This window comes from Echinops telfairi, unplaced genomic scaffold, assembly GCF_000313985.2.
Source record: "Echinops telfairi isolate 266 unplaced genomic scaffold, ASM31398v2 ScPeMD7_70;HRSCAF=299, whole genome shotgun sequence".
NCBI lineage: Eukaryota > Metazoa > Chordata > Mammalia > Afrosoricida > Tenrecidae > Echinops > Echinops telfairi.
Window position 1 is genome coordinate 67,693,978 of NW_022103968.1, and position 15,077 is coordinate 67,709,054.

A 15,077-nucleotide genomic window follows, 5' to 3' on the forward strand; every position below is an offset into this window, starting at 1 on the left:
CCTCTGCAAGGGGATCTCCAGTGGCCTACTAATGGGCTTTGGATCTCCACTCCGCACTAAGGTGCAGGTTTCTATATCTCTCTTACTTTTTATTTATTTTCGATGGTATTGAGAGAATTTACATAGCAAAATATGAGGGGGTACCCCCCAAAAAAAACCCCATAAAACTCCACTGGACAAAGCTTTTATAGTACACATTTTTTCCTACTTGGCAAGCATCGAGCAACGTTAGTGCACCCAGTGGTGTCGCCTGGGAAGGTTCTCTCTGGTTACAGTGAAATTTTTCATAAACGGTTTTGCTTGATCCTTGTTTTTTTGTGAGTGATGGCCAATTTAAGGGAACAGTGTGCAGCTGTGAAATTTCCTACTTTGGTGGTTGGGGGTGGGAAATGTCACAGAAACTTGCCATGTTGAATACAGCTTACAAGGACAGCACTATTGGAAAAACTCAAGTGTATGAGTGGTTTTCTTGTTTCAGAAAGGGGGAAATGTCAATTGATGACAAACATCTTTCTGAATGTCCATCAACCTCCTGAATGGACGAAAATGTAGTGCATGGACTTGTAGTGCATTTGGAGTTCGTTCTACCGGTTCAGACTGTTAATCAAGCTTTCTGTTCAGAGGTTTTGAAAAAATAGCATAAGTGTGTGACCAAAAAGGCCTCCTATTAAAAGATGAAGCATCTGGGTTCTTAGGTTTGAAGTTAAACAAGGGCCATCTCATAGGGAAGGACAAATGCCCACATGGAAGAAGGGCACCAGCCTGTGTGATCATGATGAGGTGTCGACAGGAACAGGTATCAGAAGTTCAAAAGCAAGCAATCAGATTGACACAAAGGAGCGGGGAGACCCAAAAGCCACCTGTAAGTAAATTAGACAGTACCTCACAGAAGGGCCACATGGAAGGGATGATAAATCTAGGGAGTGGTATAGCACTGATGAAACACATAACTATCTACTAGTTCTTTTTTTTTTTTGCTTTCCGCTAGTTCTTTAATATTTCCTTATTATTATGGTCTTTGTTTTACCTCATCAATCTTGTTAGACCTGTGTATGTTCATTTGTATGATTAAGATAGTTTGATGCGTGAAGGCAAGTAAATAACCCTTGGGAAACAGTAATGGAAATAATGATTCCCTGAGAGTAGTGGAAGGAGGGGGGAGAAGAACAAGAAGGAGGAGCTAATAGCAATGATCACTATATAACCCCACTCAAGGGGAACAGATAACAGAATTGCAGGTGAATGGATACATTGGAGGGTGTAAGATATGGCAAAATTAAGTAGATATATAGGTTCCGGGGTAGGGTGGAAGGGGAAAGGGATAAAGGGGAGCTGATACCAAGAGTTCAAGAAGAAAGAAAATGTTTTGAAACTGATGGTGGTAGCTATTGTAAGATTATGCTTTATCTAACTGAATTGTTGATTTTTATAATATCTATAAAAGCTCCCAATAAAATGATTGATTACAAAAATAACAAAAGGCCTGATTTGTGACAGATGGGACTGATTTTGCCACCATGATTATGCATTTGTTCACGTACCCATATCAGATGTACTCCTGTTTTGGGCAGAAAGCAACATGCCCGTCTTGTCCCAAGCACCTTACTCACCTGACCTCCCTCTGTGTGACTTCTTTTTGTTTCCGCGAATGGAGAGGGACATGAAAAGACAGCAATTTTATGAGGTAGAAGAGGTGAAGGAAAAAAGCGAGAGAGGGGCTATTAGCCATTCAAATGGATGAGTTTGAAAAATGTTTCCAAAAATGGAATTGCAGATTTGACAGATGTATTAAGTATAATGGAGAGTACTTTGAAGGTGATAAGGTTGTTTGGTAAAAAAAATTTGAATACATAGCTTTGCGGGGAGAGGGGGGGAGGATTCTATTTTTTTATTGGGTACTCCCTCGTATACACCATTCAGCGTTTTTGCATGTACAATGTAGGGGACATGATGTTTTAATGGATGCTTTCCTTTGGTGTATTCCATTTTAATCTTTAAAGTGGTAGGTTTTTTATAATTACAACCTGGGAAACAAGACCCCAAAAGTTCAGTCTTTTAGTACATGATAGTCAGAATTAAGACTCCTAATTTTATATTCAATGTTGTTAACCAGTTCTTTTTCATATACTATGTATTGAGTACCCATCTGTGACTTGAAGTTTTATTCATGAAAGCACCTAATCTCAGGAGATCACATATAAGACCTAAGGGCTTGGGGCTGTTTAACTGTAGAACAATATGAAGGGGCTTCAAAAAGTTTCTGGGGAAATTACCTTTAAATTCTATTTTTCATTAGTTTTTTTAAAGCCCCCTCATAGGTGCTCTATTTTCTAAGTAATGTTCCCTCACTTTGTAGGCATCATAGTAGGTGACAGAAACATTCCTCTGTGCTTACTATTTCAGATTAGGGATCTTTTTTTGACTTGTGTTTCCAATGACCAGAGCATGTTGCTATCATTAGCAGGAGAATTGTGAATTGGAACTCTTCTGACAGCTTTAGAATTTTACCATGTAAGATTTTAGTTGCCTATCTGTTATACTGAATCCTGCAAGATTTATTAAATTTGGGGATTATTGGAAACAAATTTTAAATTTCTGAAGCCTTTTGCTTTTTCAATTAGTGTACACTTCCAAAAAAAACCAAACTCATTGCCATCAAGTTGATTCCAACTCATAGCAAACCCTATATAGTCCAGGATGGAACTGCCCCTGTGAGTTCTGAGACTGTTTTCTCTTGAGGAGCAGCTAGCAGTTTCAAACCGCCAGCCTTACAGTTAGCAGCCCAGCATGTACACACCACACCACCAGGGGTCCTAGTGTCCAATTAAAGAATGGCAAATCATTTATCTTTGCTATTATAAACAAAAGATTATATAAAGTATTTCAGATTGTATGGTATTTCTTCTACATCTGTTGTATATGATAAAGGTTTATATTTTCAATATTAAAACTCAGATGTAAAGTAAATTTCCTGTAAATCCTTCCCTGGGTGGTTTTGTTTATTTGCTTGTCTGTATTGTAAAGTTTGAGAATGTGAAGGGCATGTAATGAAAGTTGATAAAGACTATCTCCAAAGCAGAGTATTAGGATTACCGAATCATTTAAAAAAACACCTTTTGTTAATGATTGGAGTTGCTACTGTGTGTGCTTTGTAATTTACAGGGAAGCTTTTTTGTTTTTTTTTAAAATTAGAGTATTAGTTATAAACTCTGATTTAGAATGATGGGGTATGTGATTAACCATAGTAATTTATCAGGTAGATTGGATGCTGTGACAAAATATTTGTTCTTTATTTCCCCATTGATTTTTATATGCTAAATAAAATTGCCATAGCATGTTTCTTTTAAGGGTAGTAGCAGTTGATTAGATTTTTTGCCAGTTAGGTATTAGAAAAGGGTGCAGTTTGCTCATTTGGGAGTTAGCTTCACATTAACCTGGGACTCGTTTGTTGGCAATGTCAACTGTAGGTAGATGGCAGTGAGTTGAAGGCAAGATTTGTCACTCTCTCATGCTTTGAGAATGAATGTTTAGGAAACTAAACTGGAGAAGAGGCATTAGTGAAATGACCAGATGTTTCAGTTAGTGGTGGTTTCTATAAGTTAGGGTTCTTCTAGCCTTAGGATAAATTTCATGAAATTATTTATTATCTTAATAGGAATTCTCAACATCTGGTTCATCTAACACAGACACTGGTAAAGTTACTGGAACTTTGGAGACCAAATATAAATGGTGTGAGTATGGTCTGACTTTCACAGAAAAATGGAACACTGATAACACTCTTGGGACAGAAATCGCAATTGAAGACCAGGTAATGCTTTGAAAATCTGTGTACTTTTTAAATTATTGTATCTTTGTTAAAAAGGAAAAAAAATTTGAAAAAAATATATTTTTTTTTTTTACAAAATAGATTTGCCAAGGTTTAAAGTTGACATTTGATACTACCTTCTCACCAAACACAGGGTAAGCATGTACATTTTATTAGGGGCTCATACAACTCTTATCACAATCCATACATACATCAATTGTGTAAAGCACATTTGTACATTCATTGCCCTCATCATTCTCAAAACATCCGCTCTCCACTTAAGCCCCTGGCATCAGCTCCTCCTTTTTTCCCCTCCCTCTCCGCTGCCCCCTCCCTCATGAACCCTTGATAATTTATAAATTATTATTATTTTGTCATATCTTGCACTGTCTGATGTCTCCTTTCACCCACTTTCTGTTGTCTGTCTCCCAGGGGAGGGGTACACATTTGTCATTCAATAACTTGACATCTTTGGGGTAGCAAATCTTTGTTCCTGCTTTTGGAGTGCTTCAGTTGTTATGATTAGCCTGCCTTCAAATGTTTGTCTCTCGTGACAGTACCTTGTGAAATTAATGTTATTTCTAAGGGTTTCTGCCCGATTGCCAGATTTGCAAAGCAGTCATCCTCTTAGATGTTCATTTACTCTGCATGTCCTTGTCTTGAGTTCATAGACTGTTTTTTTCCTGTGGTTGTACTATTAGAGCAAACCAGCCTCTAACAATCACGGGGTTCATAGGCGCAACCATACAGCGATCATATATAAAGATCATAATAAAGTCATAGAGAATAGGAGGGATAGGTAGGAGAGAAGATCAAATAAAGGAGTCAGGACACATTTCATGGTAGCATGCTCATCTCCGGGACGCCCGTGATCTCAGCAGCTAGGTCCACACACAGAGAGAGAATCTTTTCTGTTCTGAAATATTTGTAGGTCGCCATAAGACATGTATATTCAGTACTTACATAGCTCACAAGGTGGCTGGCTGGTAACCACAGTAAAGTCCCTGAGCTCACAGGTGAGGAAACTTAATACCTGCATTGGGGGAAGGGATGAAGGGGGATGGCTGCTGCAGCGGGAGGAAGGCAGCAAGAATGCCTTCTATAGGGAGATTGAATCAACCATGTGCTCTCTATGCAGAAGGTTTATAAATATATATATATATTTTCCCCCTGATATCACTTCTAAGGCCTTTTGTTCTTTTCCAGAAAGAAAAGTGGTAAAATCAAGTCTTCCTACAAGAGGGAGTGTATAAACCTTGGCTGTGATGTTGACTTTGATTTTGCTGGACCTGCAATCCATGGTTCAGCTGTCTTTGGCTATGAGGGCTGGCTTGCTGGTTATCAGATGACCTTTGACAGTGCCAAGTCAAAGCTGACAAGGAATAACTTTGCAGTGGGCTACAGGACTGGGGACTTCCAGCTACACACTAATGTGTAAGTATTTTCTTCCTGGGAGTCGGTGATAGAGGACTTGAGAATCGTGTTTGAGGCCTTGTCATTTCTTACTGATTTAATAACAAGTGTTTCCTCTAACAAAAATATGTCTAGGTGTAAAACATGTTAGTCTAATTTTTGGTGCTAAGAGAGCAAATGTTTCATATGAGGGTTGATGTGGTTTGGACTTTTAGAAGAGACAAATATGTTGCCAAATTGCTACTTGTGCATTTATTTTATCTTAAGTAGTTCTGATGTGAGGGTTGCTGATTTGATAGGATTGTCCAAAATGTATTTTTACCTAACTCAAATCAGAAATAGAGATCACAAATGCGTGTGTACACATATCCACCAAAAGAAAAAAATTGGCGCCAACAAGTTAATTTCAACTTGCGGTAACCCTGTAGGAAGCAGACTACCTCACCTTTCTCTAATGTAGTGGTGCCTTTCAACCACGGACCTTTTGGGTTAGCAGCTGAGCACAGAATCATTTTGCCACCTGGGCTCTTTAAGTGCATGTACATATATATATAATAGAAGGACTTCTAAAAGGATTTTTCCCTTTAAAAGAATAATGCGTGGTAAACATAAGAAAAGTACAAAGCTCAAAATTTCTTATAATCCTATCTCCCAGATACTTAATCTTTGTTAATGCTTTTCCTTTCTGTATTTGCAAGGCCTTCAAAAAGTTCGTGGAAAAATGGAATTAAAAGATAATATAACTTCTCTACAAACTTTTTCCTCTGTCTCAGATATGTCTGGAGGGGGTCCTGGTGGCACAGTGGTGAATTACTTGGCTCTTAGCCAAGCCATTCTAGGTAGCCTGTTCTCATCAAGATTATAGCCTTTGGAAACCCAGTGGGGCAGTCGGTGCTGTCTTACAGGGTCACAATGAGTTGGTTTGTATATATGTATATAAGATAAATACTGAAAATACTGTTTTATAACCCATTTTACCCGCTAAATTCATTTTGGTCATTTTCATATGTCATGTATTTCAGATTGGGATTTTTCAGTAGTTGCGTTAATTCCACTGAGTGGGTGTGCCATGGCTTATTTGACCCAATCCCTGTTGATGGCAAAGACCCATACAAGGAGTGGTTTTTATTTCAGTGCAGATGTACAATGTCAATCTAATGCCGTAGAATTGATTCCACGGTCTATTCTAGATGGAAGGGACCCTGATGGTGCAGTGGGTTAAGCATTGGGCCCGCATCACAGGTTTCAAACACACTGATTGTTCTGTAGCACAAAGATTAGGCTTTTTGCTCTCATAAAAATTCACAGCCTCAAAAGCCTTGGCAGTGGTTTTACTCTGTATAGAGGATCATTGTTTTAGGTACCATTGAGTCAGTTTAGACTCAGAGCAACTGTGGTAGTCCAGATAGACTAGAGAAACAAATTCATAACGCGCACATGTGTATGAAAGCTTTATATATCAGAGCAATCGAACATTGAGAAAACATCCCAGCCCAGTCCAGATCAAGTCCATAAGTCTGATATTAGCCCATAAGTCCGATACCAATCTGTAAAGTCCTCTTCAGACTCACGAAGCACATGCAAGGACGCCCATGCAGGAAGATCACAGGCCAGTGGGTAGGAAGCCTTGTGGATGTAGTGTCAGTGGAAGCATCTCAGTGCTGGGGTGAGTCTCCCAAGTGGCTCCTCCAGCTCTGGGCTCTGCTGCATCAGCTTCTCTCCTTGTGTCTAGACTGTCAACGACATGTCTCCCAGGGAGTGAGTTTGTGTCCTGCCTCCAGCGAGCTTTTTATCTCCTTAGTGCCTCCAAATGAGGTCATCAAGCTGTGACAGACTAAACTCCACCCTTTCACTCTTTAATCCTCTCAAACTGACAACAGATTATGGAACTACCACAGCAATCTTATGTGCAGCAAAACAAAACTGCCCCGTCCTGTGCCATCCCCACCATATTCTTAGGTTTGAACCTGTTGTTCCTGCACTGTGTAGTCCTCATCAAGGACCTTTGTCTTTTTCACTGCTTCTCCACTCTACTAAACACCATGTCCAGGCATTGGTCTCTCCTGTTCACGTCTAAAGTATGTGAGATGAATTCTTGCCATCTTTCCCTCCAAGGAGCATTTTGACTGTATTTCTTCCAAGACAAACCTGTTCTTTTGGTAGTCCTGGCACCAAAGCCATAGTCTTTGCCAACACTGTGACAGTTCAAATGCATCGATTTTTCCTTGGTCTTCTTATTCAGTGTCCAACTCGAACATGCATCTGAGACCATCGAAAATACCCTAGTTGGGTCAGGTGCACCTTAGTCTGCAAAGTCACATCCCTGCTTTTCAGCACTTTAAAGAGATCTCGTGCATCAGATTTACCTAATTCAGTGTGCTGTTTGTGTCTTTGACTGCTGCTTTCATTTGTATTGATTGTGGATCCAAGCAAGATGAAATCCTTGATAACATCAATCTTTTCTCTGTTATTTTTTACTCAAAGACTTTGTTTTATTGTAGTACATGGGCTATGATTGGTGGGAGAAGATAGAGATATGGGGCAGCCACTGCACCAGGTAGCATTGGATACCATCCCAGTGGCCATGAATGTGCTAAAAGTGCCCCGACTCTGCATCATGGGTTTTCCCAATGCTGCCCATCAGCTCCTGACCCCGCATTCTGATCCTGAGACAGGCAAAGTGCCGAAAAGTGCCCTGGTCACCATGCCCATGGCACAAGCCATCACAAAGCCCAACTTTACGCAGTTGAAACATCTTGGTGGGGACTGCCCGTAGGGATCCACGGCCACTGGCATGTCTCTTGGGGCTGCAGTCGCTCAACTAACTCTTCGCCTTGTTTTCTCTGTTTATTGAGGATTTTGTTTTCTTTATGTTTAGTTGTAATCTATCCTGAAAGCTCGTTAAGGTAATTCTAGATATACTAATTTAAAATATCTTACAGCAATGATGGGACAGAATTTGGAGGATCAATTTATCAAAAAGTCTGTGAAGATCTTGACACGTCAGTAAACTTGGCTTGGACATCAGGTACCAACTGTACTCGTTTTGGCATTGCTGCTAAATATCAGTTGGATCCCACGGCTTCCATTTCTGTAAGTACTGCTTTGGGCTTCAAATGAGGTTTTCGCTTATTGGAATTAATCTTTGGGTATAATGAAATGTGTTGAGAATTTGTAATATGAACGTATAGTCCTATTTATAGACAGATTTCAATAAAAATACAGAATGCTGCTTTTTGTGTGAAGCAGTACTAGAAATTTGACTTATAGGACAGGCTATAGAGTTTGTTTACCCCCCAAAACTACTTAATTAGTACTGCTAATAACCCTGACTCCTAGATTATCTGAGCTCAGGAGAAACCAGTGATTTGGACCCTGAACAGTTTTTTTCTGTTAGAAATAATAGTACCTTGTTATTTTGTGTCTTTGTGGTTTACAAATGTCCTTAGGTTTATCTGAAATATCAATTAGGCATGTCACTTTACACTTGGAAGAAACTAAGCTGAGAGGGGAAGAATTTATCCCACTGTTAGAGGGAGAGGAAGGAGTAGAGCCAGGACTGGAGCCCATGTTGTTGTATTTCAGTCCTGTGTTGGTGACTATCTCATGTACAGTGATTAAGAGCTTGGCTGCTAACTGAGAAATGGGCGATTCGAACCCGAGCCACTCCATGGGAGAAGGATGTACCAGCATCTTTGTGTAAAAATTGACAACATTGGAAACCCTTGGGTTGCTACGGATTGGAATTGGCGTGGGTTTGGGCTTGCTTTTATCACTGAACAGGAACCCTGGTGGCATGCTTGGGCTGCCGTTTGCAAGGTCAACACTTCGAAACACCACCCTCTTCTCAGGAGAAAGATGGGGCTTTGGACATAAGCAGTTATATAGTCTTGGAAACTCACAGGGCCAGTTCTGCTTTGTCCTATGGGGTTGCTATGAGACAGGATTGGTGCTACGGCAGTGAGGTTTTTTGGGGTGGGGGGTGGGGTAGCAGTACAAGTCCTTCGTCCCAGTAAAACTTCTTGGTCACTAGTGGTTCTTGAATACTTGACTTTAGTGCTCAGTGAATATATGCACTTTTTATGGCTTGCACACAATTATAGCACTTCTGTCTCTGAATTGGGTTATTTTGAAATTGCGCATTGCTCTGAAGAACGGAAGGCACACATAATTAAGTCTGTTTTGATGCCAGAAGCCCCTGTCTCCAGCACACTCAATAGTTGGCCACATGGTTCCTATTCTTAAGTTCTTTCTGTTATTTCTTCCTTCAGTTACAGTGGGTTAGTGTGGGAGGGAGTGCGCAGTGTCCAAGGAAGTAGAGGAGGGTTCTGGCCCCAATTTCAGACAGCTCAGCCAGCAGTGTGCCAGTTGCTTACAGGTACCATCTGTATTGTGAGTGAAAGAAAGTCAAACCACCCGTGAGGTATTTCAGTTACATAAAGTGCTCTTTTCATTCCTGAGGACATTATATTTTGATAATTTAGGCAGGTAAGTTTTAGACACATTCTTGTTTTATCTTGATGTTTTTTCAGTCAAACTAGAAGCAGACACTTTTCCCATTGGCATTCCCATAGTCATTCTGACTTACTGCACAGAAACAAAACCGTGAGATTCACAGGGCACATGGTTCTCCAAGCATCCTACTCTGTGATCATTAGAGTGTTCTTGTTGATGCTGGTGCCACCATCACTGATACAGTGCCAGTGGAAGGCGCAGCTCTCAGCTGTTAGCAGTTCAGTCTAAAATGCACAGGCAGCTTGGGGCTTGTGTGTTACTGACTCCTGGGAAATAGTTTGGAAACATAGTTAGCATTTCCTACCTGCTAGTGCTGATGTTGCCCCAATCCAGCAGCACCTGGAAGTGCATCATACCTCTAAAGGCCTCTTAACTTAGTTTCATTGTTAACTCCTACTCTTAAATAATTGGAATTTGTTTAGATTCCAGACGAATCCAAATGCCTGAGATGTTAATTTTCTTTAGATGGAAAGTCACATGGTCATGGTGGCTCATGAAGATTGAGCTTTAATGGCAAGTGAATACACAGTGCATCATTTCTTTTTCTGGGTTGAACTGTTTTGGTGAAACACATGACGAGAAATTTGATCCTAGATGCCGGTTTGTTAACAATTTTAACTATAGCACTCAAAATGCTAAGGAGCAAGAAGTTAGAGAAGTAACTCATAAAATTGGTTAGGCAAGCTAGGCTCCTTTGTGGGTGACCTACCTTTCTTTCTAGCCCAGGTCTCTGTTGTGGCTCAATAATGCCAGTGGTGGTAGAGAACAGAGGTAGGAGTGTGCCCCCACTTTCCATAGCTCCGTTCAGCCCTTAAGGCCTATGACAAAGTCGTAAAATGTTAGGGTTGTGTAAGGCAGGAATCTGGATTGGTAGAGGACACCCAATTGAAATCTCTCATTGACAGTTTAGATAGAGGGAAGACCTGGCGGCATGAGAACGTGAGGTAAAAGATGTTAGGTTTATCTTAATTAGAGGAAGTCTTTTTCGAAATTAAAATGCACAGTTTTGATGCTTTAGAAAGAACCCTTAAAGTAGTGATACCTGTGGCTAAGCCACAGATTGAAACTTCACTCCTCACACTTCCAGACTGGTGCATGCTAGTCTGCTAGAAAGCCCGAGACTTCCTATTGGCCATGTATTAATATGGGTTTTTTTTTGGTGCTGGATAGGGCTCAGCAAGAATGATTTTTATGAGAGTGCTTAGGTCCTGGTGCTGCATCACGGACACGTTGTGGCTGTGGACAACTAGAGTACTCTGGTTTCCCATTGTCAGCTTGAATTTGAGTTGAATTGCATAAGAATTAAATGGTTCCTGGTTATTGTTTGGCTTAATATGCAATATTAAATATTAAGATTTCACGATAGGGGGAATGTGCATGGATTTGTGTCTGCTCAAAAATTTTTCTTGAAGTCATTTTTGTATTTTATTATAGGCAAAAGTCAACAACTCTAGTTTAATTGGAGTCGGCTACACTCAGACTCTGAGGCCTGGTGAGTACCATTGAACAAGTAGGGATTTATTTACAACGTTGCTAATGCTTTAAAAATTTTCTCTCAACTCACTTTGCAAACCTTTCAAACATGCAGAGTGTTGGAAAAAAGTGTACAGTCAACATCCATTTACTTTTGCCACATCATTTTCCCTATCCTTTTGCTGGTCCATTTGGAAGTAAGGTGTACCTATAGTGACGATTAGTGACACTTTGTAATGCTTCAGTCTCTGTCTCCTAAGAATGTTTTGCTTAATTATAATATTGTTACCATACCTGCACCTGAGAGTTAACAATCATTCCATCGTAATATTTAATATCCACTTGGCAAATTTCCTCACTCTTACCTGAACTGTCTTTTGTTTGTTTTCTGTATCTCCAGGTTTGACTCGTTTTAATGGTTTGTTTCTATGATCTCTTTTACACTACTTAGTATTTTACTTAGCATAGTAGTTTTCTAGAGCAGTACTTAAACATCAGTGTGCACAAGACTCACCAATAGTGTGCAATAAGAGCCACTTAGAGAATCTCATTAAAATGTAGCTTATGACCCATTGGGTTTAAGGCTGCAGTTCTCAACCTGTGGGTCGAGACCACTTTGGGGGTCGAACGACCCTTTCACAGGGGTTGCCTAAGACCATTGGAAAACACATAAATATTTCACGTTATATAATTACATATTGTTTTGTGATTAATCATTACTTTAATTATGTTCAATTATGTTCACTTTGTAACGATGAAAATACATCCTGCATATCAGATATTTACATTACGATTCGTAACAGTAACAAAATTATAGTTATGAAGTAGCAACGAAAATAATGTTATGGTTGGAGGGGGTCACCACAACATGAGGAACTATATTAAAGGGTTGCAGCATTAGGAAGGTTGAGAACCACTGCTCTAAGGTGAGTTGGCTGTCTAATAAAGCACCAGGTGATGCGTTCTACTAATACTGATTTGGACTACCCTTTGAACAGCAAGGTTTAAAAGCAAATAGGATTTCTTTTCGTCCTCAAAATTGCCCCCTCACCCCAAACTTTATTTTTGCTATATTGAAACCTAAGGAAAAGTTGAAAGACTAGCACAGTGAATCTGTATGCACCTTTCCCCTATATTCACTAGGCACGAATATTTTGTCTTAATTGTTTTAACACTGTCTTTTCATTTTCCACTTAGAAAAAGATTCTTTAAATACATGTTTAGTCATGTCAATACATCAGCCCCTAACTAACGTGAAAACACTAAGACATTGTTCTACATAACCACAATGCCATTGTCACATCTCAAGAAATTAGCATGAGTAATATCTTCTGGTGGTTTTAGCAGTGGCTAAAGCACTTGACTGTTAACCCAAAAGTTCAGCGGTTCTAACTCACCAGCCACCCTCCTGAAGAAAGATGTGGCAGTCGGGGGAGTTAAACTCTCTCCACTTACGTCTCAGTTGGAATTGACTCTTATCAGTAGGTTTGTTTGGTTTAATGCATCGTCTTTGTGTTCAGAGTCTCCCCAAAATGTCTTTTTTACTTTCTGCCAAAGCCAGTCAAGCAAGACACACTAGGCATTAGATTATGTCTCTTTTAGTCCAGACGGTTACTGTCTTTCCCAGATCATTTTGAGTATACTATGTTTTATGCTCTGACTTGGAACTTTACCCTTGGGTGGTAGTACCTTTCCAGTCGAGTTGGGCGTTTGGACTTCTTTTTGGTTCCCCGGGTAGCCAGGACCCCTCATCACTGCACCAAGAGAGGAAAAGTGACAGGCTGGTTCTGGAGTGATTTGCTTGAAATGCTTTGGACACATCATGCTTGGTTGTTCTCTCTTGACAGGTGTGAAGCTTACACTGTCTGCTCTGGTGGACGGGAAGAGCATTAATGCTGGAGGCCACAAACTTGGGCTTGCCTTGGAGTTGGAGGCTTAACCAGCTGAAGAGACCTCTGGGAATGGGTATCAGAAGATTTGGCCTTAATATATTTCCATTGTGACCAGCAGGCTTCCCCCCACCACCCAACCCCACGTCGCCCCACCCAAAGGTGATCAAAAAACAAAAGATGATTTAAAAGCTGTATTTTAAACATTTGGACCGTTACTTGTTAGCTGGTTTCTAGTTCAATTGGTTATCTAGTTACCAATGCTGCGGTCATGCAGTCACCTATACATAATTTAAATGTCTTTAACTGTTAAATGTGCTCTCCACCAATAATGAAATAGACCTTTATGAAAACTGTGCAGCTGTGTGCATGTTTGTTTTATGTTCCTTTTGGCATTTGATACTGCTTTTGAATGGATGGATCAGTGGATGTTTTAAGAAGAGGTTAAATTTTTTGTGTGTGTTAAATTCGACATTAGAAATACTTTTGGTATCCCAGAACATTTACAAATTATGAATAAAACAAGTGTACATAATTATGACTCCAAATATTTGCCAAGTTAAACATTTGATCTAGCTAGGATCAAATCTCCCTGGTATCTAGTTAATACTCATTTTCTGTTGAGCATTTTGCTCTTTACATAATGTCTGTGCCAGTCAGTCTATGTCCCTAGGGAAATCCCATGAGCTTTTTAGTTGAAAATAAAAGAGGATATATGCCTTTACATTCAATTTGTAAGTATTATATCTTTGTTAACCGTAGAAAGGCCTGGAGAGTAAATCAAGGAAGGAAAATAAAGGCATGGTGCTGAAGGGTTATATACACATTCTATATACTTGGCCCTGGTGTGGTGAGATGGGACTAGTGGAAATAGTTTAAGGTATAGGTAGTGCCAGTACTCATGAGAGGCCATTAGATAAGCACCAGTGAGAAGTCACTGCTCATTTCCCTCAAGGTCCACATTGGACCGAAATGCTTAGGTCTGGATACGAGAGCAGAGGCAATCCCTTAGACTCTTTGGTCACTGGCTTTCACCTGAGTGAAGACTTGGGCATGAGTGATAGCAATAAATGTTAGATGATAGGTGGGGAAGTAGGAAAGAGCACAGTTTTGGATAGAATATCATTTGCAAAGGTATGATCAAAGGTTAGAGAATGAGGTGATTTGCGCAACGTGACTAATATTAGACCTTCTGTATGGTCTGATGCTGAGATAGAACAGCAGAGTGTGGCAAACTTTGGGATTCATCCCCTAAGAAGTGACAGGTGCTCAAAATTTCCAGATGGAGAAGGATCTGATGAGGCATTGCTTGGAGAGCCCAAACATTTTTTTCCCCAATTCAACATGTATAATTCAGTGTCATTGATCATACTCTTGTTGTACAACCTTTATTGATATCCCTCTCCAAATTGTTCTACCACCATTAAAATAAATTCATTGCCCCCTAAGCAAAAATTCTTCCTCCTTCACCCATGGTAACTATAGGTCAACTTTTGTTAGTCTTGATATATTCACATGTTAATACACTTCCATTATTGCATCCCTTTAAAGAATTATCGATACATCATCACAATCAGTTCTAATGTTCCCTCCCCTCTCCAACATTCATGGATTGCTCCCAGTTCCAACCCCCTCCTAATAAACCCATCACATCAGTTATTGTCTGTCTGCTTCCACTCCTATGCTTCATAAACTGGGAAACCTAACAAACAATAAAAGAAATGAAACAAACAACAAAATATAAAGATAAGAATAAAGAGTAAGCAAGAAAGGACCACCAGCAATATTTTAAAAGCCAGATAAATTTCTGGTGTGGAATGAAAAATATTTGAGCCTAGAGCAAGTTCAGATTGGGTCAAGACAGAGAGGTCAGCTGACTGAGTACAACATGGTTTAAGCCACTGTAATCCAGTTGACAATAAAGCTTTTTAGGTACCTGTGGCTAGAGGGGATCTGCCAGAGGCTTAACTTGACCACCTTGC

At 39.9% G+C, this 15,077-nt stretch overlaps 1 protein-coding gene and 1 pseudogene across 1 annotated transcript in view; one reads left to right on the plus strand and one right to left on the minus strand.

Moving 5' to 3' along the window:
• Positions 1 to 13,826, plus strand: part of VDAC2 (voltage dependent anion channel 2) — a 19,958-nt gene extending 6,132 nt beyond the window's left edge. Inside the window, exons 5-10 of the mRNA XM_004701192.2 lie at positions 3,656 to 3,808; positions 3,908 to 3,960; positions 5,012 to 5,239; positions 8,161 to 8,311; positions 11,168 to 11,225; positions 13,054 to 13,826. Of these exons, the coding sequence (XP_004701249.1) occupies positions 3,656 to 3,808; positions 3,908 to 3,960; positions 5,012 to 5,239; positions 8,161 to 8,311; positions 11,168 to 11,225; positions 13,054 to 13,145 (735 nt within the window). The 3' untranslated portion in view covers positions 13,146 to 13,826. The remainder of the gene's footprint in view (positions 1 to 3,655; positions 3,809 to 3,907; positions 3,961 to 5,011; positions 5,240 to 8,160; positions 8,312 to 11,167; positions 11,226 to 13,053) is intronic.
• Positions 7,697 to 8,014, minus strand: LOC105978444 (annotated as a pseudogene).
• Positions 13,827 to 15,077: the final 1,251 nt, after the last annotated feature.